The 26,274-nt window shown below is 44.7% G+C and overlaps 1 protein-coding gene across 1 annotated transcript; it reads left to right on the top strand.

The window, feature by feature from the left end:
• Positions 1–18,417, top strand: LOC308669795 (TRPM8 channel-associated factor homolog). Its single transcript, XM_081330672.1, has 8 exons — positions 1–46; positions 528–1,165; positions 1,869–2,884; positions 3,011–3,105; positions 6,462–6,675; positions 11,230–11,469; positions 15,958–16,295; positions 17,740–18,417. The coding sequence occupies exons 2-8, from the start codon at positions 549–551 to the stop codon at positions 17,989–17,991; spliced, it is 2,772 nt and encodes a 923-aa protein (XP_081186798.1). The 5' UTR covers positions 1–46; positions 528–548; the 3' UTR covers positions 17,992–18,417.
• The last annotated feature ends 7,857 nt before the right edge of the window (positions 18,418–26,274 follow it).

Genomic DNA, 26,274 nt, shown 5'->3' with positions numbered 1-26,274 from the left:
CACTAGGAGGGCTCCCACCTAGTAAGTTGCAAGAACCTCTGAAAAGGTAAGCTAAATCATTCGTGTTTAAGTAAAACCGCAGAGCATTGCTTTCTTTCCTAAATGCTCACAAACCGCCTGGTAATAATCTTTTTCCAGAATTTTTTTCTTTTTTGGCATCAGTGACTATTTTGTAGTTATCTGGCCCTTTGTCCTTTTGTGTTTTGGGGAGATAGAAACATTTGCCTTTTGCAAACACTGATCACCGCTGACTTCTCAAAAACCATTACAAGGGACTCTAAGGTAACATCCATGCAAATGAGGAAAAAAAAATTCTCCGTTGGAAGCTGAGCACAGCCAGTAGCATAGAAAATGACACAGCAGTACAATAACGCCCAACAAAACTGCAAGAACAATTTACAGCCCTTCACCCAACACCACATAGCTATCTGAATGGTTTTGTGAATCTTTGCCTGTTTCCTGTTTCCTCTTGCAGCATTGTATGCAACATAAAATACACAGAGGGAAATCGAAACTTTCTCTTTCAGATCCGGCAGCACAACTTCCTCATGGATTCCCAAAGTCCTTACGATTTGTTAGCCAAAGGCATTCGTTCCATCGATGTCACGGGAGATTTCAATCCTTGTGAACTTTTGCTCACTGGAGATCGAGCCTTCCCAGTGCTTGTGAGTTCGAATGGGCAGGTTCTCATTGCTGCATCCCAATATGGGAAAGGCCAGATGGTGGTGACCGCGCATGAAAACATGTTACAGCTTCCTCAGTTCTTGCCATTCGTTAAAAATGCTCTGGACTGGCTCAAGTCATCTTCAACAGCACCCATAGGAGTCCACAGAAGCCTGGATGCCCTCTCCGAACTGCTCCTCAGTAGCGGTATTAAAGTTCAACCAGATGCAACACTCGGGGACTCTCCTGGGGTCTTCTGCAGAGATGCCTACGATGATGTGCAGGCGGATGACCTTGTGCAGTTCGTGAAGAGAGGTGGGGGTCTGCTCATTGGTGGCCAAGCTTGGCACTGGTCATATGAACATGGGAAGGAGGCAGTCCTGGTTCGGTTTCCTGGAAACCTGGTGACCGGTGTGGCTGGAGTGTATTTCACTGCCAACGTGGGAGAAAATGGTGTTTTCTCTGTGCCTGCAAAAATTCCCAGGATTCCCCTCATCACTGAGTAAGTATTACTCCACCGCTTTTCTATGGTTATTAATCTGATATATAACAGTGATTAGGGTTAGGGCTATCATTGGTTTCCTCAATTATCTGACAAAAAAAAAACCCACGAGTGATGCATTTATTTGGGAATTCTTCTTACAAATTCTTTAAATTCGCCTGAATAAAATGTATTCAGAGTTAAAAAGAAAATTTATATTTCTTCCCTATCAGAAATGACAAACTCACTCTACAAATGAAACAGCACCAATAGAACAGTAGATAGCTTCTTAAGAAGGCAGATTATTTTGGTTTTATGGAAGATCCATGAGGCCTCCATCCAACTCTTCCAGGGAAATTCTGTCAGCAAGCTTTGCCTTCAATTTGGGGAAACAGAGGTTTTTAGGGTTATACCTTACAAAAAAAAATATAATAAGAAATTTGGGGAAGTTCAACACAAGAATTTGAATAAGCGTCCATTCAGTCGTCAATGCTTTACTTATGCAGTATCCATTTAGCAGCAAACTAACACCTTTCTCCTTCTCCTTCTCCCCTCCTTCTCCTCTTTCATCTTCTCCTCCTCCTCCTTCTCCACTCTGCAGAACTGATACTTGATATTACAGCTCATGTGTAGTCAAGCCACTCTTCCAATGTTAGGATTCTAGTCTGAAGACTATCGTACCCATGGAAAATATAACTTCATTTTTCTGGTTTGTTTTTAAAAGACATGGAATAGATATTCAAAAGGATTTAGTAACTCTTCTGAAAGGAGTGGAGAGATTCAATGTAAAGGGCGATGACCTCCAGAATGAAATGACTCCATCTCCCTTGCTTATCCATGGAGCCTTGGCATTTCCAGTTGGCATAAGTGATACCTACCAATCGTTCCTGGCAGCTGCATACTACGGTCGAGGACGCATCGTAGTTGCCTCTCATGAAGGCTTCCTCAGCATATCATCAATGAAATCTTTCCTCCTCAATGCCATCAGTTGGCTTTCTGCTGGAAAGGGAAGAAAGGTGGGCATTGGAGACAACTTACAGGAACTTTACTCCATGTTAAACCAAGCAATGATTCCCTGCGAGCTAACCAACTTTAAGGAAGGCCTAGGCATATACTGTTGTACAGCCTACAATGCCGAAGAGATGGAAAGCATCCACGAATTTGTCTCTGAAGGAGGAGGGCTCCTAATTGGGGGTCAATCTTGGTATTGGGCTTCCGTGAATGCTAACTCCAGTGCTATTGCAGAATATCCAGGAAATAAGATCCTGAATAAGTTTGGGATTGGGATTATTGACCAATATTTTGAAATCCCTGAAGACAGCTGCCCTGCTGGAGAGGCCAGCCAAGTGGCTTCCACTTATCATTTCCGGCAAGCATTCTTGCAGTTCAAGAAACATATTCAAAACGAGCAGATTTTACAACCACCATATTCCTTGTGGCTCCAGAGGTTGGTGCAAGACATTGAGATATTCCTCGAGATCCCAGCTACGAACTCCCGTCCTTTCTCTTCAATTCATGATGAGGCTCTAGAGTTGGTTCAGGTTAAAGGGATTCCTGAGGTCAGTGTACATAACCCAATCCAAGCCAATTCAGACCAAGCCATCTTGCTGCAAATAGCTTCTGTGCTCTACAACGTCCTACCAGAGTTTCAAGGCTTAGTACCCAGTTTGAAGCCATACGATCCAAGCTCTTATCCTACAGCACCTCCTCAAAACATTCAAGTAAATGGAAGCAACACAGGTAGGAAATGTTCTTAATTTTGAATTTAGTGCTTCTTCTTTCAAGGAAATGACCTATGCATGCAAGACATTCTTTTTCATTTATGTATATGTATATGACCTGAAAGATATTATACTTTGCTTTTAGGAAATGAAGCTTGGAGAAGCACTGGCATGTATGCTCCCCCGGCCACAACGGTCACTTTATTATTCCCCCACTCCAGCCTCAATGCAGAATTGCAGGTAATTTTAGTTCTTAATTAAACATCATGATATATGGTTTAGATTCTTCAAGTCCTCCTTAACACATTAAGATAAGACCCCCCCCCCACACCTCCTTCCCCCCATGTGTCTTGCTGACTTCCTCCCCATCTTTGTCCATTTTAAGCTAATTGAATGTTACTATTTAGCCATGATGTTTTAACTGTTTCTTTTTTCATGATCGTAAGCCACATAACGTCACATCCGGGTGAGAAGGGCTACATATAAGTTGAATAAATAAACAAAGATAAAAGAAAGATGGCACGATGACAAATGAATGCTGAGATTTGGTTGCATCTCAGAGAAAAGGGAAAGTGCAGGAAAAGGAAATCAGGACGGAATAGGATGGGTGGGGTGAAAGATCTGGACCAGACAAGCCTGCGTTCAGATTTCTACTCCCTCCAATTGTTTGTGCAATTACAGGATAATAGTTTGCCTTTCAGGATGTAAGAGACAAATATAATCATAGGCTGAGATTTCTCCAACACAATGTGTGTGTGTTTGTGTGTGTGTGTGTGTGTATATATATATATATATGTATATGTATATGTATATGTATATGTATATGTATATGTATATGTATATGTATATGTATATGTATATCTATATGTATATCTATATCTATATCTATATCTATATCTATATCTATATCTATATCTATATCTATATCTATATCTATATCTATATATATGACATCCTACTATTACATACAGTACATTATGTTGTTTAAGTGTTCCCTTTATTTTTTATTGCTAACAAAGAATTAAGGGAGATTGTTAGCAATTTACACAAATATATGAGCTGTCACCGGTGTGAATTTGTATACCGCCCTATTCCCGTAGGACTCAGGGCGGTTTACAGGGCAGTTAAAACCATGAAATACAAAAATACAAAAATTAAAATCAATTAAAATAATTAAATTAAATTCAAGCCCCAAAAGTAAATCTAAAACCCAATTAAATTAACAACCCCACAGTCTGGACCAAACAGATCGAAGAGCCAAGTTTTCAGGTCCTGGCGAAATGAGCGAAGGTCGGGGGCAGTCCTACGTTCCGTGGGTAGTTGGTTGCATAGGGCAGGCGCACCCACAGAGAACGCCCTTCCCCTGGGAGTAACCCGCTGGCATTCATTAACCGGCGGTACCCTGAGGAGGCCCTCCCTGTGGGAGCGCACAGGACAATGGGAAGATGATGCCGGCAGCAGGTGTTCCTTTAGATCAGACATGTCAAACACAAGGCCCGGGGGCCGGATCCGGCCCATGAAGTGGTTTCATGCAGCCCGTGAAGCCATCCTGGAAACAGTGAGGGAATGGCCCCCACTGCCTTGGCCCTGGCCCAGAGACCCTCCTTCTGCCAGAGACCCCCAGATCTGTCCCACTCCTGCCCAGGCCCCCATAGGCACCCATGATGGGAATGATGTAGAGCTGGCCACGCCCACCCAGTAGGCCATACGCACTCTAGCCACGCCCACCCAGTAGGCCACGCCCACCCTGGCCATACCCACCTGGCCCCCTGAGGGCAACTGCAATGCTGATGCGGCCCTCAATGAAATTGAGTTTGACACCCCTGCTTTAGATAGTCCGGACCCAAGCCATTTAGGGCTTTATAGGTCATTACCAGCACCTTGAATCTCACCCAGAGGGCAACCGGAAGCCAATGCAGCTCGCGGAGAAGAGGTGTTACATGGTAGTATTGGGAAGCTCCCATCACAACTCGCATGGCTGAATTCTGCACCAGTTGAAGCCTCCGAGTGGTCCTCAAGGGCAGCCCCATGTAGAGGGCATTGCAGTAGTCTAACCGGGAGGTCACGAGCGCATGAGTGACTGTGCATAGGGCATCTCGGTCCAGATAGGGCTGCAACTGGCGCACCAGGCGAATCTGGGCAAAAGCCCCCCTGGTCACGGCTCCTCTATGATCTTCAAAACTGAGCCATGAATCCAGGAGGACGCCCAAGTTGCGAGCCCTATCAACAGGGGGTAACACCTCATCCCCTATTGTTAATGATGGAAAAAGCTGGTCAGTCAGAGATGCCGGTATGCACAGCCACTCAGTCTTGGCAGGACTGAGACGAAGTCTGTTTCTCCCCATCCAACCCCAGACCGCCTCCAGGCAACGGGACATCACGGCGAGGGCATCACTGGGTTGGTTCGGGGTGGAAAGAAAAAGTTGGGTATCATCAGCGTACTGGTGATACCCCACCCCCAAACCACGAATGAGCTCACCCAGCGGCTTCATGTAGATGTTGAACAGGAGGGGAGAGAGGACCGACCCCTGGGGGACTCCACAAACGAGAGATCTCGGGGCGGACCTCTGTCCTCCCGTCAACACCGACTGCGAGCGGCCCAGGAGGTAGCAGGAGAACCACTGTAAAACAGTTCCCCCCACTCCCAACCCCCTGAGTTGTAGGATACCATGGTCGATGGTATCAAAAGCCGCTGAGAAATCTAATAGGACTAGGACAGAGGAACAACCCCTGTCCCAAGCCCGCCAAAGATCATTCACCAGCACGACCAATGCCATCTCTGTGCTATGCCCGGGCCTGAAACCCTATTGGTACGGGTTGAGATAGTCTGTTTCCGCCACCACACTCTCAACAACCTTCGCCAAAAAGCGAAGGTTGGAGACAGGACGATAGTTATTCAAAATCGCCGGGTCCAGGGCAGGCTTCTTGAGGAGGGGCCTCTTTCAAGGCGGCAGGGAAAACACCCTCCCTCAAAGAAGCAGTTATTACTGCCTGGAACCAGCCTCGTGTCTCCTCCCGGGCTGCATAAACCAGCCAGGAGGGGCACGGGTCCAATAAACAGGTGGAAGAACTCAGTCTCCTCATGATCCTGTCCACATCATCAGGGGTTATAGGATCGAACTCAGTCCAGATAACACTCTCAAGATCACTCGATTCCTCCTCGTCAGACTCTCTCCAGTCAGAGTCCAAGCCGGCCCGAATCTGAGCAATTTTATCTGCAAAATGACGACTAAACTCCTCAGCCTGCCCCTGCAAGGGGTCCTCCCTCTCCTCCTGATGAAGGAGGGAGTGAGTAACCCGAAACAAGGCGGCCGGGTGATTATCTGCAGATGCGATGAGGGCAGCGAAGTAATTAGACTTTGTTTATTTTTCTATCCTGGTGCTCAATTCTTTTCTTTTGAAATATATTTCAAAATACACACACACACACACACACACACACAAGTCTGTCAGCAAAAGGAAATTCAAATACACACACACACACACACACACACACACACATGTATCCATTGTTTAAATGCTCAACACGCACGCCACATCATTTAATGTTACCTTCACAGTGACTTGTTCATTTCAATGGAGGTGGTTTTCCGCAGGTGCAGATCGGGTGCCACACTGATAGTTTAGTTAATCACAAGAAATGGAAGCGTCCTCCAGTGGTGACAAGGCGGTTTCCGGTGAAGACTGCAAAGATGGAGATCTCCAGCTTGTGGGGAGGCCTCCTGTACATCATTGTGCCAGAGAACTCTTCATTGGGCTACTTCTCTGTCACCATCGAAGGGGCCACCCAGGCGCCTTATTTCAAGCACGGTAACAAAACTCCTTCCTCAGTTTATGAAGTTCAAAACTTTTCTGCTTTGCTGGCTGGCTCTGAACTGATCTGGCCCCGAAAGACGTTGCAGCCAGCCAACTGTCAAGAGTCCCCCTCCGTTTAGAAACCCAGCAGAAAAAATGGATTTTGTTGTTGTTAGCTGCGAAGTCGTGTCCGACCCATCGCGACCCTATGGACAACATTCCTCCAGGCCTTCCTGTCCTCTACCATCTTCTGGAGTCCATTTAAGCTCGCGCCTACTGCTTCAGTGACTCCATCCAGCCACCTCATTCTCTGTCGTCCCCTTCTTCTATTGCCCTCGATCTTTCCCAGCATTAGGCTCTTCTCCAGTGAGTCCTTCCTTCTCATTAGGTGGCCAAAGTACTTGAGTTTTAGCTTCAGAATCTGGCCTTCTAAAGAGCAGTCAGGATTGATCTCCTCTAGGACTGACCGGTTTGATCGCCTTGCAGTCCAAGGGACTCGCAGGAGTCTTCTCCAGCACCACAGTTCAAAGGCCTCAATTCTTTGGCGCTCAGCCTTTCTTATGGTCCAACTTTCACTGCCATACATTGCAACTGGAAAGACCATAGCCTTGACTATACGCACTTTTGTTGACAGGGTGATGTCTCTGCTTTTTAGTGTGCTGTCTAGATTTGCCATGGCTTTCCTCCCCAGGAGCAAGCGTCTTTTAATTTCTTGGCTACAGTCCCCGTCTGCAGTGATCTTGGAGCCCAGGAAAATAAAATCTGTCACTACCTCCATTTCTTCCCCATCTATTTGCCAGGAATTGAGAGGGCCAGATGCCATGATCTTGGTTTTCTTAATGTTAAGTTTCAACCCAAGTTTTGCACTCTCCTTCTTCACCTGCAACAAGAGGCTCTTTAGTTCTTCTTCACTTTCTGCCATTAGAGTGGTATCATCTGCGTATCTTAGGTTGTTGATATTTCTTCCAGCAATCTTAATTCCAACTTTTGATTCATCTAGCCCTGCCTTTCTCATGATGTGCTCTGCATATAAGTTAAATAGGCAGGGCGACAGTATACAGCCTTGCCGGACTCCTTTCCCAATTTTGAACCAATCAGTGGTTCCGTGTCCAGTTCTCACTGTTGCTTCTTGACCCGCATATAGGTTTCTCAAGAGACAAATAAGATGGTCTGGTACTCCCATCTCTTTAAGAACTTGCCACAGTTTGTTGTGATCCACACAATCAAAGGCTTTAGCATAGTCAATGAAGCAGAAGTAGATGTTTTTCTGGAACTCCCTAGCTTTCTCCATGATCCAGCGTATGTTGGCAATTTGATCTCTAGTTCCTCTGCCTCTTCGAAATCCTGCCTGTACTTCTGGTAGTTCTCGATCCACATACTGCTGAAGTCTAGCTTGTAGGATTTTAAGCATGACTTTACTAGCATGAGAAATGAGTGCAATGGTGCGATAGTTTGAACATTCTTTGGCACTGCCTTTCTTTGGAATTGGAATGTAAACTGATCTTTTCCAATCCTGTGGCCACTGTTGAGTTTTCCAAATTTGCTGGCAAATTGAGTGTAGCACTTTTACTGCATTGTCTTTTAAGATTTTGAATAGCTCAGCTGGAATACTGTCACTTCCACTAGCTTTGTTGTTGCTCAGTTTTTCTAAGGCCCACTTCACTTCACATTCTAGGATGTCTGGCTCGAGGTCAGTGACCACCTCATTGTGATTATCAGGGACGTTAAGCTCATTCTTGTATAGTTCTTCTGTGTAATTTTGCCACCTCTTCTTAATCTCTTCTGCCTCTGTTAGGTCCCTGCCATTTTGGTCCTTTATCATGCCCATTTTTGCATTAAACGTTCCCTTCATCTCTCCAATTTTCTTGAAAAGATCTCTGGTCCTCCCTATTCTATTGTTTTCTTCTATTTCTTTGCACTGTTCATTTAAGAAGGCATTCTTATCTCTTCTAGCTATTCTCTGGAATTCTGCATTCAATTGGGCGTATCTTTCTTTTTCTCCCTTGCCTTTCGCTTCCCTCCTTTCCTCAGCTATTTGCAAAGCTTCCTCAGACAGCCATTTTGCTTTCTTGCATTTCTTTTTCTTTGGGATGGTTTTGGTTGCTACCTCTTGTACAATGTCGCGAACCTCTGTCCATAGTTCTTCAGGCACTCTGTCTATCAGATCTAATTCCTTAAATCTATTTGTCACCTCTACTGTATATTCAACAGGGATATGATTTAATTCATACCTGAGTGGCCTAGTGCTTTTCCCTACTTTCTTCAGTTTAAGCCTAAACTTTGCAAGGAGAAGCTCATGGTCTGAGCCACAGTCAGCTCCTGGTCTTGTTTTTACTGACTGTATAGAGCTTCTCCATCTTTGGCTGCAGAGCATATAGTCAATCTAAAAAATGGATACCTCTTGGTATTTCAGAGAAATATTACGCAAATAGGTATTTACAAGAAGTAAACTGCACCACAGTAGGTTCCATTTCAATATTTATTTTGCTTATTATCCATTCCATTTATATGCTGCCCCTCTTACCTGTAAGATGGCTTTGGGTGGTTTACAAACAATGAAAAGATGACTGTATATGACTGTATAAAAATAGAACCAAGGAGACGTGTGGCACGGGGATGAGATCTTTGTCTTATCCCGTCAGACAACCAGGTTTTCAAAGCCTTCTGAAAGGACAGAAGTGCGCGAGCATTTCTTACTTACCATGGCAGAATGTTCTAGAAAGTTATGGCCCAAACAAGAAAAGGTTCTTCTCCTTGACTGCACCAGCCAGTGTTCCTTGGCTGACAGCATCGAACGCAGGCCCCATCTGCTGGAGCGGGTGGATAGGCTAGTCTCTTTGGGGCAAGACAGCTCTTCAGATAGCCTGGACACATGCCCTATAGGGCTTTAAATGTAGTAACCACCGTCCGGAATGTGACCTGGAAGCAAACTGTAACCGATGCAGCTCCCGCAACAGCAATGTTTTATGCACCACTCTAAGGGCCCCAGTACTGTGCACACTGGCACATTGTACACCAGCCATAGCTTCCAAATGCTCTTGAGAAGTAGCCCCATGCAGAGTGTTTTGCAGTAATCCAGCTGAGAGATGTCCAGGGTGTGAGTGACTGTGCACAGGACCTCATGATCCAGATACAGTAAGGGTGCAACGGGCACACAACAGAAAGTTGCACAAAGGCCCTCATAGCTACAACTGCCACATGCTCTTTAAGCAGGAGTCCTGAGTCTAGGACAGGGGTAGGCAACGTTGGCTCTTTTATGACTCGTGGACTTCAACGCCCAGAATTCCTGAGCCAGCATGGGGGAAACTATGGCCCCTTCATGACTGGCGGACTTCAACTCCCAGAATTCCTGAGCCAGCATGGCTCAGCTTGGAAACCTCTCCCTTTCCTCTCAGCATGGCTGGCTCAGGAATTCTGGGAGTTGAAGTCCATGAGTCATAAAAGAGCCAAAGTTGCCTACCCCTGGTCTAGGAGAACCCCTTAGGATCAGTGATGGCGAACCTTTTAGAGACCAAGTGCCCAAACTGCAACCTAAAACCCACTTATGTATTGTTGGGTGATGGGTGGGCGTAGCCCATTGGTTGGGTGTGGCCTATTCAGTGGGCATGGCAGATTGGGTGGGCATGGTTGCAGTGGTAACGGCAGACTGGCTGGGACTAAAAATTAATCAATTTCAACTTTGCGAGATCTTTTTTTCCCCCCACTAGACGTTGAAATTGATTGATTGATTGAACCTTTTTTTTGCGCACAGCAGTGGAGGCCTAAAGTGAAAAGGTTTTATAAAACCCAGCTGAAGGCCTAGAACTGGGGTGACGGCGCGCGTGCCCACAGAGAGGGCTCTGCGTGCCACCTGTGGCACGCGTGCCATAGGTTCACCACCATGGCCTTAGGTTGCATGCTGGTCTGTCTGGGGTAATGTTACCCTCTCCAGAACTAAAGATAATAAACAGATCTTGGAGGCGCCTTGAAACCCCCCCACCTCCCCAGCCACTCTGTCTTACCAGGGCTCAGTTGAAACCTATTGTCCCCCATCCACACCCGTACAGCCTGCAGGTTCTGCAAAAGGACAGCCAAAGCCTCACTTTGGTCAACATCCTCCTGAAATTATGTTGAAGTCAAGAAAAGCTCATATTTAAACCCAGGGGAATACCTACGGAATATCGTATGCAAGGCCTTGGAAGGCTTAATTATTATTTCATTTCTTCATGCCATCAATACTCTGCAATGAAAAATTAGGCACAATGAAATAAATTAATGGAGGGGACCTTGGAAATTTCGTTTTAAAAAATGGGTGGCTCCTCACAACCCTAAAACAGTGGCTTTTTCTACATCCAGAGCCAGTGATAACTTCTCGCAGGAGAGTAGGCGCAGCAGAGATTTGCTAAAGGAAACCAGTGGAAAATAAGGTGAAGGGTAAAAATAAGGGTGACGTTTCTGCCTTTTCTTGGAATGTACCATTGAACCCACCCTTCAAAGTCTGATGATCAGGAAAGCATTTCTCTTTCTCCCGTCTATTTTTAGTTTAAGAAAATATTGTGCCCGGCTGTTCTGTTTCAAATGTTTCTTTAGGTGAAACCAGCATCCAGGATTGGCAAGATACTATCCGCCACTATCCTGCTCCCTGGGCAGAACTGGAAAGCGAGAATATCATCCTCACGCTGCCCTCGGACGCTATATGTAGTCATGATGGGGTTGGTTTCCTGCTCCAGACCTGGGATCAGATGATGAGGGCCATCGCCCACTTAGCAGCCATCCCTCCTATTTTTCCCAGGCCAGAGAGGATTGTGGCAGACGTTCAGATATCAGCAGGCAAGTATAAACCAGTTCACATCACACTCGGTAGAGAAAAACCATAAAATATTACTGGTCTGCTTCCCTAATTTACAGGTCAAAATGTGTTTTAATAGAACGATTGCTCTAATGCTATGATAGCAGTGTTTCAATATCTGAGGGGTTGCCACAAAGAAGAGGGGCGGTCAACCTATTCTCCAAAGCAGCGGTCCCCAACCTTTTGGGCACCAGGGACCGGTTACATGGAGAGAGGTTTTTCCGTGGACCGGAGGGGGTGTGGTTTTGTGTGCTGGCTGCATCCCGTGAGTGGGGCTTTGCTTGTTTGTGCGAACCGGTTGCTGGCAGGCTGCAGCCCGGTACTGGTCCATGGATTTACCGTTCAAAATGTGTTATAATAGAATTATTGTACTAACACCGCAATTCACATAGTTCCTCAGCGCACTGCAGCAAACTCTCAAGTGCACCGTGAGGTATTTTTGTTATTTAATAAATGGAATTATAAAGATCACTTATTAAAATTTAGTAAAATATCTCACCGTATAATAATAATAATAATAATAATAATAATAATAATAATAATAATAATAATAATAATAATAATAATAATAATAATAATAATAAGTTGGAAGGGACCTTGGAGGTCATCTAGTCCAACCCCCTGCTCAGGCAGGAAACCCTATACCATTTCAGGCAAATGGCTGTCCAGTCTCTTCTTAAAAACTTCCAGTGTTGGAGCGTTCATAGCTTCTGGAGGCAGGTTGTTCCACTGATTAATTGTTCTAATTGTCAGAAAATTTCTCCTTAGTTCTAGGTTGCTTCTCTCCTTGACTAGTTTCCATCCGTTGCTTCTTGTCCTGCTTTCAGGTGCTTTGGAGAATAGCTTGGCTCCCTCTTCTTTGTGGCAGCCCCTGAGATATTGGAACACTGCTATCATGTCACTCCTCACCCTTCTCTTCATTAAACTAGACATACCCAATTCCGCAGCCATTCCTTATATGTTTTAGTCTCCAGACCTCTAATCATCTTTGTTGCTCTTCTCTGTACTCTTTCTAGAGCAGGGGTGTCAAACTCAATTTCATTGAGAGCCGTATCAGCATTGCAGCATTGCACTGTATCTGTTATGCAGGGACACAGTTAAAGCTTTGGGTTTATGGTTCACAGCTCACAACCTGCCAGATCCCACGGTTGTCCACACTGCCCTTCTCCTGCAGGATCTTTGTGGTAGAGGGAGCTGATAGCGTGGAGGCTCAGTAGAGTAGGAGGGCTGAACTGAACACCTGATTTCTGCCTGAAGAGCGTTCTTCTGTGAGATCTCTGAATTGCCCTGGGTTGCTACAGCATAGTTTGTAAAACACCAAGAACATCATGAAAAGGTACTGAGATACTAAGGGCGTCATGAACTGAGAAAATTTGGGAACCTGTGGGATTTTTTTTTTGGGATACCTACATCCATGTGTTGTGATTCCTCTCCAGCCAGTGGATCAGGCAGCTGAGTCTGAGGAATAAGAGGAGGAGGAGAAGGAGGGGCCGGGAGTGACATTAGAGTCCAAGGAAGGCTCTGAGGAGCTCCGAGACTCACAGTTGGACGAGGAGCCTGGCCCCTCTACTTGTGCTCAGGCTGAGACACAGCTGTGCTGGGAGCCTGACTTGGACAGCGATGAAGCACAGCTGGGAAATATTCAGGATGCACAAAAGCACCGGCAAGAGAAGTGAGCAGGACAGAGGAGTGCAATGGGGTGGCTCCAAAGGCAAAGGAGAAGGCATTAGGAAGCCACGCCTTGGCTGTATTATAAAAGGGAAGGTGTGGGAGGTTCTGGTTGCCGAAGTCAACCGTTCGTGTTGAGGATTGAGTTTCTGTGGACTGTGTTTGTTTGCCTTGGACTTTGACTTGGGTCTGTGAGAATAAAAGGGGTTTGGGTTTTTCTTGCGGTTCCTGCCTGTTTCTTGGAAGAAGGGTTTCTCCTTGTGAGCAAAACAAGGGCTCACGAAGGCTGGGACAGAATACCATGAGAGAATTGTGGCTTCATTAGCATTTCCAGTTACAGACTGCAATAAGCTATGATTCCTAAGGGTTCTTGCCACAGAATAGTGTCCTCACTGAGAACACTGAGCTTGTTAGCCGGAAAGCTGATAGCGTGGATTTGAGACCTGAGCACCAGGTAACAGGGTAAGCTCCCATTACGTGCCCCAGTTCCTGCCCGCCTGGCAGTTCGAGAGCATGCACATGTGAGTAGATAAATAGGTACCACTTTGTTGGGAAGATAACAGTGCTCCATGCACTTTTGACATATAGCCAGGCTGGCCACATTATATCTCTGGATCGCATTGGCTCCCTCGGCTAAGAAACAGAGATTTATTTTATTTTATTTATTTTATTGAATTTATATTATTATTATTATTATTATTATTATTATTATTATTATTATTATTATTATTATTATTATTATTATTATTATTATTATTATTATTATTATTAATTTTATTTGTATACCGCCCTTCTCCGAAAGGACTCAGGGCGGTGAACAGGGCAGTACATGTTAAAAAACAGAATACAAAAATCAAAAGAGATTAAACAAAATGTCCACAACTCTTACAATAGGTTAAAACACATTAAAAGTAATAAAACCCAACCCCATCCCATCAGGCCAGACCAGCTTGTTCGAAGAGATAAGTCTTTAGATCGCGCCGGAAGGAGCGCAGGTATACCGCCCTTCTTCCCGAAGGACTCAGGGCGGTTTACAGGGTACTTAAAACATTGATACAAAAATTAAAAACAATTAACAAGATTAAATTTAATCCCTGAAAAAATATAAAAAACCCCAATTAAAACTCTCAGCCTGAGCCGGAAAGCTCAAAGAGCCAGGTCTTCAGGTCATGGCGAAATGAACGAAGGTCGGGGGCAGTCCTAAGCTCCGCGGGCAGCTGGTTCCAGAGGGCAGGAGCACCCACAGAGACGGCCCTCCCCCTGGGTGTTATCCGCCGGCAATCTTTTACCGGCGGCACCCTGAGAAGGCCCTCCCTGTGGGAGCGCACTGGACGAAGGGAACTTGATGCCGGCAGCAGGTGTTCCCTCAGATATCCCGGACCCAAGCCATTTAGGGCTTTATAGGTCATCACCAGCACCTTGAATCTCACCCGGAGGGCAACCGGAAGCCAATGCAGCTCGCGGAGTAGAGGTGTTACATGGGAGTATTGGGAAGCCCCCATCACAACTCGCGTGGCCGCATTCTGCACCAGCTGAAGCCTCCGAGTGGTCCTCAAGGGCAGCCTCATGTAGAGAGCATTGCAGTAGTCTAAACGGGAGGACATGAGCACCGCACACAGTGGTGGGATTCAAATATGCGAATAACTGGTTCTCTGTATGTGAATGCCATTTCCGGAAGTCCATTCTGGGCTTGGGCAACACAAAATTAGCTATCGGTTCTGCCGAAGTGGGCTGAATCCCATCACTGACCAAACCCTAGAGTCGGCCATATTCACAGGATGCCCTGGGGATATTTGATGAGATAGACAGAGCAGTCCAAGGGCAGTCCTTATTATTATTTTTCTTTCTTCCTCTCTTCTCTCTCTTTCCAAGATGGTTTTAAAGAGAAAAAGAAATTGCAGGCAGAAATATCTGCAGGGGGCAGTCAAAACCTGTAAACCGAACTGTTGCAATGCATTTTGCTTCTTTTCCATATCTATCCAGACATTATATGTACAGAAAGGGAAGCTCAAGACTTAATGGTCACCACGATGTAAAAAAAATGTTGAGACTCTGGAAAAAGTGCAGAGAAGAGCAACAAAGATGATCAGGGGGCTGGAGGCTAAAACAAACAAGGAATGGTTGCTATAATTGAGTATGTCTAGTTTAATGAAGAGAAGGATGGGGGGGGCAGGGTAGCAGTCTTCCAATATCTCAGGGGCTGCCCCAAAGAAGAGGGAGTCAAGCTATTCTCCAAAGGACCTGAAGGCAGGACAAGAAGCCACGAATGGAAACTAGTCAAGGAGAGAAGCAACCTGGAACTAAGGAGAAACTTCGTGACAGCGAGGACAATTAACCAGTGGAACAACCTGCCTCCAGAAGCGGTGAATGCTCCAACACTGGAAGTCTTTAAGAAGAGACTGGACAGCCATTTGTCTGAAATGGTATAGGGGTTTCCTGCCTGAGCAGAGGGTTGGACTAGATGACCTCCAAGGTCCCTTCCAACATTATTATTATTATTACTGTTGTTGTTGTTATTATTATTATTATTATTATTATTATTATTATTATTATTATTATTATTATGTTATCATTTTGTTGAAAACTGATTATTCAGAGGTCTCTGGCTGCAGGCAACAGATAGCCATTTTCAGAAATTTGAAGTGGATTTTTTTTATTTATTTTTTTGCAGAGGATGCTTGAAAGTAGAACAAAGGCCAAAGCAGTTAGTTCTGGGCTAAAGCTTGCCCACCCAATCTTTTTTGTGTGTCTCTACAAAGAGGGAATCTATCTAATTGTATCCCTCCCAACTCTTTTCTTAGGTTGGATGCACGCTGGCTATCCAGTCATGAGTAACGTGCGGGCCCTACCTGAGATCATAGATGTACAAGCTTTCTATGCCAAAGGAACCTGGGGCCCAATCCATGAACTGGGTCATAATCAGCAGAAAAGCGGGTGGAATTTCTGGCCCCATACGGGGGAAGCCACCTGCAACCTCTGGTCTGTTTATGTTAATGAGAATGTGCTGAGTATCTCCCGAGAAATAGCCCATCCAGAGCTTCAACCTCATGTAAGAAGGGAGAGGATTGACACTTACATTAGAAATGGATCGAATCTGAAAGACTTTGAAGTGTTCACGGCACTTGAACCCTACTTGCAGGTAAAAAGCTGTTAATGGGAAGTCACTGGTATAATGCAGATAGTCTTTGACTTACACAACAGTGTCCCTGAGTGACCGTTTGAAGTTACAACGGCACTGAAAAAAGCAGCTTATGATTGCTTTTCACGCTTACGACCGTTGCAGCATTCCTACGGTCACGTGATCAGAATTTGGACACTTGGCAACTGGTTCATATTTATGGCGGTTGCGGTGTCCCAGGGTCATGTGATCCTCATATGTAACCTTTGGAGAAGCAAGGTGAATGGGGAAGCCAGTTTTTCTTAACAGCCATGTTACTAACTTAGTAACTGCGGTGATTCCCTTAAGAACCGTGGCAAGAAAGGTCCTAAAGCGTTTGTTGAAGACTTCCTGTACCTGAGATGAGTAAGGTTAGTGGGGAAAATCATCCTCAGAAAGGGGAAGAAAACCCTATCAGTTGAGGGCAATTTGTGCAATTAGTTAAAGGTGTGAAAAGAATTGGTATGTAACTCCCCTGTTTTTCTACTAGGGGCCTTTGATCTAGAGCAGGGATAGTCAACTTTGGCCCCTTCATGACTTGTGGACTTCAACTCCCAGAATTCCTGAGCCAGCATGGCTCAGCATGGAAACCTATCGCTTTCCCCTCAGCGTGGCTGGCTCAGGAATTCTGGGACTTGAAGTCCACAAGTCATAAAGTGGCCTAAGCCTAGGCCAGGGGTAAGCAACCTTGGCTCTTTTATGACTCGTGGACTTCAACTCCCAGAATTCCTGAGCCAACATGGCTCAGCTTGGAAACCTCTCCCTTTTCCCTCAGCCTGGCTGGCTCAGGAATTCTGGGAGTTGAAGTCCACGAGTCATGAAGGGGCCATAGTTCCCCCATGCTGGCTCAGGAATTCTGGGAGTTGAAGTCCACGAGTCATAAAAGAGCCAAGGCTGCCTATAAATAAAATTTGTTCTCAGTTGCGATCGTTTGTTGAAGATTTCCTGTAGCTGAGATGAGTAAGGTTAGTAGGGAAAATCATCCTCAAAAGGGGGAAGAAAACCCTATCAGTTGAGGACAATTTGTGCAATTAGTTAAAGGTGTGAAAAGAATGGGTGTGTAACTTCTCTGTTTTTCTACTAGGGGCCTTTGATCTAGAGCAGGGGTAGTCAACTTTGGCTCTTTTATGACTTGTGGACTTCAACTCCCAGAATTCCTGAGCCAGCATGAGGGAACTATGGCCCCCTCATGACTCGTGGACTTCAACTCCCAGAATTCCTGAGCCAGCATGACTCAGCTTGGAAACCTCTCCCTTTCCCCTCAGCATGGCTGGCTCAGGAGTTCTGGGAGTTGAAGTCCACGAGTCATAAAAGAGCCAAGGTTGCCTACCCCTGATTCTAGACAACATAACATCATTAAGTGTAAAATAATGTAATAGCTGAGGTATACATCATGGATCTATACAGTTACCCTGTTTTTCTTCAGCTGCAGGAAGCCTTTGGTTGGGACCCCTATGTCCACATTTTAGCGAAATATCAAACCATGAGCAACATCCCGGATGACAATCCATACAAGATGAACCTGTGGGCAGAAACCTTCTCTCATGAAGTCAACAGAAACCTGGGGCCTTTCTTCAAGACCTGGGGGTGGCCCATTGAGGACAGCGTCTCTGAGAAGCTGGCCACGTCTTACCCTGCCTGGGCTGAGGACCCCATGACACAGTATCGGCGCTCTTGAAGGACCAGAAGCCCAAGATCATCCCCATCAGAGAACAATGGAGTCGGGGAGATGTGTCACTCAAAACTAAGTCTGATAAAGATGAATCAACTTGGAAGAGTCTTCCGCTGTAACATAAAGTCTTCTTTAGCTGTTGCGCTTGGAGGATTTCAGCTCCACTATTTGGTTGCTACCTTTAAAAAAAAACAAATCTTTTTCTTAGGGGAAATCCTTATTCTTGCAATCTTGAGAACCAAAGATTTTAAGCCCACGTGGAAAAAAAACCAATACATACACAATCCAGCCTTATTTTAATCACTGACCCAATATGGGGAAATAGGACCTGTATTGCTAAGCAATATGAGGCTAAAAGTAAAGAGAACCTCATGCTTTCGTTATCTCTTTCTTATATGGCCATGCAACGCTACGGTAAAAAATCGAAGCTGGCACCCTGAGTTCTCCAAGGAAAAAAAATAAATCCATCCAAGGCAAACTGAATTCCCATCGTGTATTTTATCTTAAATCCGACCTGGTGTTCCACTGGGTCTGGATAAATTTGTGTGCTGTCATCCAGTTCCTGCCCAACAGGGACCACCGGTAGAGATATCGTAGAACTCTTGAGTCTCTGTCTCTTGTCGGTGGAAAATGCAGAAATCTGTAGGAACGCCTCGTTCTTGTTCTCAGTTTCAAGGCAGGTGTCCATCAACATGTAATTAGAAATCCCGATTTAATCTTAGAAGATGCAGTGCAGATAAAGAATGCCTACACAGCAGTTTCCAGGACCTCCGTGGGCATTAAATTGGAGGCAGAAGGTGGCAGCATCGTACCGATGAATGAAACTCACAAGCATCCTTTATAGGTTTACTCAACGAAGAAGAGGAAGAACAGCAGCAAAAGAACGTGTGTGTGTGTGTGTGTGTGTGTGTGTGTGAGAGAGAGAGAGAGAGAGAGAGAGAGAGAATAGAGAGCAGGGAAGGAGAATGAGAGGGAGGGGACCCCCTTGCAAAGAATGACAGGATGATCTTCCTTCCTCAGATTCCATTGGCAGACTGTGGACACCCCTTCTCTCCCCAGCCAAGGCAGAATTGATAGAGCCGCTGTAATTTATCCACTGTAGAGTTTGTGAGTATCGCATAAGAAGATAACTGTCCAGCAAATAGGGGAAATTCTCAACTTACGACTGTTCACTTAGCAACTGTTTAAAGTTACAATGAAACTCCCCAAAGTACTTACAACCTGGTTCTGAAGTTCTGATGACCAAGGCCCACTCCCCATGGCCACATTTCAGTCACTTGGCAACCAGCATGCATTTATGGCTGTTTGCGGCGCCCCAATTGTCCCATGATCGCTATTTATGATACTTTTGCTCAAACCTGGCATTTGCAAGTAGTCCTTGACTTACGATCCCAATTAACAACAACAACAACAGCAACAACAACAACAAAGCTGGAAGGGACCTTGGAGGTCATTTAGTCTAACCCCCTGCTCAGGCAGGAAACCCTATACTATTTCAGACAAATGACTGTCCAATCTCTTCTTAAAAACTTCCAGTGTTGGAGCATTCACCACCTCTGGAGGCAGGTTGTTCCACTGGTTAATTGTTCTCACAGTCAGGAAGTTTCTCCTTAGTTCTAGGTTGCTTCTCTCCTTGATCAGTTTCCATCCGTTGCTTCTCGTCCCGCCTTCAGGCGCTTTGGAGAATAGCTTGACTCCCTCTTCTTTGGCGCAGCCCCTGAGATATTGGAAGACTGCTGTCACGTCACCCCTTGTCCTTCTCTTCATTAAAGTAGACCTACCCATTTCCAGCAACTGTTCCTTGTATGTTTTAGCCTCCAGTCCCCTGATCATCTTTGTTGCTCTTCTCTGCCCTCTTTCTAGAGCCCAAAGTTTCCACTGCTAAGCAAGATAATTGTTAAGTGCGTTTTGCACCATTTTACGACCTCTCCTGCCATGGTTGTTAAGTGAATCACTGCATTGTTAAGTGAATCATTTGGTCACTAAACGAAACTGTCTTTCCCCATTGACTTTGCTTGTCAGAAGGACAGTGCAACCGTCATAACTACATGCCAGTTGCCAAGCATCCGATTTTTGGTCACATGACCATGAGGATGCGGCAACGGTTGCAAGCATGAAAACCGGCCATAAGACACTTGTTTCCACTGCCGTTGTAACTTTTGAATGCTCACTAAATGAATGGTTGCAAATCAAGGACTACTCGTATTTCCACTTTCGGGCAAAACTTTACCCATAACAATTACAACAAGCGCTTAAGAAATGCAGTGCTCGCTTAATGACCATAGCAGTCACTTAATAACTGCCATAAAAAGATTGTAAAATCAGGTCGGTCGGATGCATGACTCACTTTATAGCCATCAAATCTTATGACCGTAGTGGGCCGCTCTGTATATGAAAGGATCTGGTGGGAATAATACGTTTCAGCATATCACAGGTCCCAAAGGTGCTTTTTCATGAGGCAATTGGACTTTCTTGTTTTTCTTTGAAGGCATTTCGCTTCTCATCCAAGAAGCTTCTTCGGCTCTGACTGGATGGTGGGGAATGGAAAGATTTATACTCCTTGCAGACAGCTGTTCATCTGCATCCTTTTAGAGAGTCATTGAGGCCATTCGGGGGTTTAGGGTCACCTGAGTGGTGCAAATGGGTGTGTGGAGGAGCCTTCTTAGGACTGCCGAAAGGACTGGGTTGTAGACGGGAAATAGATGGTGTCATATCCCTCCCCCTCTGTTGAGGGAGGGGCTGTTCAGTTTTGACCTCGATGGCCTCTTTGACCCCTCTTTCAAACCAGCGGTCCTCTCTGTCCAAAATGTGGACTTTGCTGCCTTTGAAAGAATGGCCTTTTGAAAAAAGGGGGTCAACTTGTCAACAAAGCTTGTCCTTCCTCGCCTTTAGTTGCCAACCTGATGTAGGAAAAGGGTCGTAGATGAAAAAAATTCTGACCATAGTTCTGAAAGATCTCCTTCCCATCTTCTCATGGTCAAACTTTTGGGAATTAGCTTAATCAGGAAATGGAGGAGATTTTTCAGTAGCCACTAGCAGGAGAATGGGGTGAATGGAGGCACCCAGGCATTCAGTTTTTTCCCCCTCTGGGACAATGTGGGGCCCCTTGTCTTTCAATCATAAATATTTCCCACCTTCTGAGCCTAGGTTAATTGAAGTTACCTGCAGAACATGACCTAAACCAGGGATAGGCAACCTTGGCTCTTTTATGACTCATGGACTTCAACTCCCATAATTCCTGAGCCAGCTGGCTCAGGAATTCTGGGAGTTGAAGTCCATGAGTCATAAAAGAGCCAAGGTTGCCTACCCCTGACCTAAACAGACTATCTCCAAATGAATACAGAGACAGCAAATACAGTTTGATTGTTATTTCTGTTTAACAGTTAGATGTAGATGACCAAGCTTAGCCCGAAGGAGGGGTCAAACGCATCACCGGTCTCAAGTCTCTTCACGCCCACAAGAGATTTAAGTCTGGCCCGCCTTGAATTCCTTTGCTTCTTTTCAACTGCCCATTTGCTTTGACTCTTAGTATTTCAGATTCTTGTAGAGAGCTTAAGCTTGCAATAAACTTTTATATTGGTTTGAAATGCCTGGACTCTTGATTTCCCATGCCTGACATTAGCGGTTTGCAAAACTCATCCATCCATCCACCCATCTATCCATCCATCCACTTGTATATTATAATTTACCTTTCCATTAGTGTTTGTAAAGCAGTTGATAAGGTGCATTCAAAAACTATGCACACCTTATGATAATGCAATAATTTTTTAGGGCTGAAAATATTTGAATGGCCAGCAGGTGGCAGTAAAGACGTATAGGGAAAAAATTAAAAGTCTTTGCTTGCCCTGCATGATTGTCTCCAGTTTGGCAACTTTGGTTTGAATTAAGCACAAGGCAAACATACCTTGATAATATATTTTTTTCCTGATTCATCCTCACAATGTTATATTTTTTGCATGCACAGCCAATAAATAAGTGACATTTATGGGCAACCAGGAGACTTAGCTGCGAAGTCGTGTCCGACCCATCACACTTTTGTTGGCAGGGTGATGTCTATGCTTTTTAGTGTGCTGTCTAGATTTGCCATGGCTTTCCTCCCCAGGAGCAAGCGTCTTTTAATTTCTTAGCTGCAGTCCCCGTCTGCGGTGATCTTGGAGCCCAGGAAAATAAAATCTGTCACTACCTCCATTTCTTCCCCATCTATTTGCCAGGGATTGAGAGGGCCGGATGCCATGATCTTGGTTTTCTTGTTATCACTTTAGTCTGGCACAATTCTGTCTTTTAGGTGTAAGAAAATAAAGAGTCATCTCTGGTCTTAGAGTTGACATTTGTGGTTGTTGGAAACACATCAATCATCTCAGCAGGTTGCGCGAATTAGGCCATTAAGCTGAGCTGTAATGTGGGCGGGATGGCTAGGTGAATGCAACAAGAACCTTTTGTAAAGTAGGAGTTAGCATGCTATGTCTTCACAACAAACCAGATGCATTCTGCTCAACCTCTGAGATTCCAATCAGCTTGTGCTTACTTTTATTGTCCCTTGATCTTGGAGCCCAGGAAAATAAAATCTGTCACTACCTCCATTTCTTCCCATCTATTTGCCAGGGATTGAGAGGGCCGGATGCCATGATCTTGGTTTTCTTACAGTCAAAAATAAAAACCCATGTTCGGGGCTGGTCAACGCATCTTCCGTTAAGAGTGCCATTCTTGAAAGCAAAGAAGTCCTCAGATTTTTTTTTTTTACTATGTTTGTCAGAAAAAGAACAATTGTTTTACACAGTGCTTTTTTTGTAAAAGAAAAAGGTGCCGGAACTCACACATGTCATACAACCCGCCTTGCCTACCCTACAAGGTTCCATCCAAAAAAGGTGCCGGAACTCCATTCTGAGCGTTCTATGAGAAAAAAAAGCCCTGGTTTTACAGAAGTGTCTCTGTAAACAATCTAAAGTTAACATTTGATATGAAGAACATGTAAAGACACATGGAGTTATTGCTAAGTAGTTTCTACTATTACTCCTTACTTATAGACAAAAATACAAATTAAAGCTAAACTAAACTATAATTGCCAAACTAAAGCAACTATTTGCATCACTAATGTTATATTCGGAGAATCGCCAGGAAGGATTCTTAACTCTCTACTTCCCAGCTGAGCTATCTAAACTTCTCTTGGTCCTCTGAAATGTAGCCCCTCCCTCCTGGGAATCCAGGCGACGTTCCACTGCAATGGTTACTCCTTGCAATAATCCATGCTGATAGTTCCATAGCTTCAAAGTTGGCTACACTTCCGTTTATTCTCACCAAAAAGAAGACAAAGATTCCAACCTTTGCTTTAAACAGCCGGTCAGTCTTTCAATGATGTGGGTTGGTCATATGAATAGACAAAACTGTTTAAACAAAACCCTGCATCTATAAAGCAAGGATAAAGACAATCATAGAAAAAGAGAAGGAAAAAAACAACCACCACAGGAGCTTGGTGAAGAATCTGGGCCACTGGAAACTCTTATGGAGAAGTCCTCCTAATATCCCAGGGTCTTTGGGAAAGCAAGCATTTCCTCGATAGGAAATGAGAGGGTTGGGGGCCATTCCTGAAAAGGCTCTGCAAAGCTGGTTTACTTCCAAGGGTAGGTAGCAAACATGGTTTCCTGGCAAGTTTTGGAAAACCATTGCCAGGGTTTCTATAACACATTCGACCAGCTTAGTTAAAATTTCACTGGCTTCATTGTTAGAACAATCTAAGCCTAATTAGCTTTAAACTAGGTTAGGTTTTTTATGTGGCTTGGTTAATCCTAGGTTTAATGTATAAACTGAGAAAGTGGGTTAACCAGTAACAATTAAGCATGTGATGAGATCTCATTTTGGGTCATCTGTATATGAGACACCAGTGTTCTAGCTGATTCGTTTCTGTTCCTGTTCTTCTATAGAACGGAAATTACAGAATTACAACTGGATATGCATCTTCCCACGGAGCTATCTTGTGCCTGTAGAAACATAATAAAATACAGGACTTAAAATTGCCTGCCTTCAGGGTGAGAGTTTTAAAGTACTAGTAGTAGGCAGTCCTCGACTTACAACTAGTTGCTTAATGACTGTTCAGGGTTACAACAGGCCACCCCAGAGTTACTTATGACCCATTTTTGAAGTTACAGTGGTCTCCTGATTGCATTTTGAGTACTTGGCTACTGGGTCACCTTGACGGCCATTTGCAGTGTCCCACCGTCACATGACCACAATTTGCAACTTTTTTTTTATCAGTTTCCAGGATCTACTTCTAGTTTCCAGCAAAAAAAAAACCACCCGTTGGGGAAAATCCGATTAACAACCGTAGCTTTTCTTCACAACGGCCACAAGAAATGTTGCAATCACATGATGCTTTGATTTACAAATGTAATGACCTACGATCATAATTCCAATTATTGCTGTAAATCATAATCATTCTATTGATTTGCCCTATTAGATCATAGTTTCCCAGCCTATCTCGGACCTCAGCTCTCCTGTTTCCCAGTCAAATTGATCCAAACTCCAAGAAATCTGCTAGGTCCAATTCAGCTAAGTCAGGGAAGGCTGATCCTGATTACTAAGCCCTAAAATCACAGGCCTGGTACTGTGGTCTATACACAGTCCCAGAAAGTGGCACATTTAACGGAAGAACAGAATAACAGAGTTGGAAGGGACCTTAGAGGTCTTCTAGTCCAGCCCCTGCTCATGTAGGAGACCTGGTGCCATTCTGGACAAATGACTCTCCAATCTCTTCTTGAAAACCTCCAGTATTTGGAGCAGCTGCCACTTCTGGAGGCAAGTCGTTCTGCTGGTTTAATTGTTTTAAGATGCCATTGATTGCAATTTGTTTGTGCAGTGCATTGATCTACATTTGATCAACCAAAGAGATTCCCTTGGGCCAGGTGGGAAATCGCCATGGTGGCTTGCAAGACATAAAACTAGGATCCCACATGCTCCTTCTGGAATCTGAAGCTGCACTGTGTTCATCTTTGTGTTCAGTCTGTACACTTATACACAACAGAGCACTAATCATGCAAAATGCTTCTAAGCCTTCCATGAGTTCATGCTAAAAATTAAGGAATTCCCAGAGAGCTTTGTCAGCCCAAATATGGGAAAAAGAAATCTTTTGCCTGTATCAGCCCAATCTAGGGCCATCCACAGGCCGCAGTTGCTACTGTGACATCTTTTGGTGTGCTAAATTTTTTGGATTGCTAACAAAGAGTTAAAGGGGGCACTGGGATAGCTATTTCGAGCTTATTAGCTCTCATCAGCCAGCCATACCCTTCTGAGATTCGAACCTGGGCTGCTTGCATGTTGGGCAACTGACTGTGAGTTTTTATAGTTCGAAAGCACATAAAAAATGCAAGTAGAAAAATAGGGATCACTCCGGTGGGAAGGTAACAGCGTTCCGTGCGCCTTTGGCGTCTAGTCATGCCGGCCACATGACCACGGAGACGTCCTCGGACAAGCGCTGGCTCTTCGGCTATGAAACGGAGATGAGCACCGGCCCCTAGAGTCGGAAACGACTAGCACGCATGTGCGGGGGAACCTTTACCTTTACCTTTATACATATATATAAATATATAAAGGTAAAGTTTCCCCCGCACATGCGTGCTAGTCATTTCCTACTCTAGGGGCCGTAGTGGTTCCTATTTTTCTACTTGCATTTTTACGTGCTTTCAAACTGCTAGGTTGGCAGAAGCTGGGACGCGTAACAGGCGCTCACTCTGCTACGCGGCACTCGGGATTCGACCAGCCAAACTGCCGAACTTCTGATCGACAAGCTCAGTGTCCTAACCCACTGAGGTACCGTGTCCCTAGTCTGTGTGTGTGTGTGTGTGTGTTTGTGTGTGTGTGTATATATCTATATCTATATCTATATCTATATCTATATCTATATCTATATCTATATCTATATCTATATCTATATCTATATCTATATCTATATCTATCTATCTATCTATCTATCTATCTATCTATCTATCTATCTATCTATCTATCTACATACATACTCAGAGGCCACTGAAATTTACCTGAGTTCCTTCTGCTGCTAAGCAACTGTTATAAAACGAAGACCATTGTCACTGCAGTCATAATGAATAAAGGAGCTAAGAGAGGAGGGAAAAAAAGGAAGTCATGAACTAAATGAAGCCGTCACTTCCCACTGATTCAATATCTCCATAAGGGAGTAACTGTGGTTTGGTGGTAAAGACACCAGGCTACAAACCCAGAGATTGTGAGTTCTAGTTCTGCCTTAGGCACGAAAACCGGCTGGGTGACTTTGGGCCAATCGCC

This window comes from Vipera berus (genome assembly GCF_964194415.1).
Source record: "Vipera berus genome assembly, chromosome: 6".
Lineage (NCBI taxonomy): Eukaryota > Metazoa > Chordata > Lepidosauria > Squamata > Viperidae > Vipera > Vipera berus.
The sequence above is the reverse complement of the archived record's forward strand: the minus strand, read 5'-3'. Positions and strand labels throughout refer to the sequence as shown.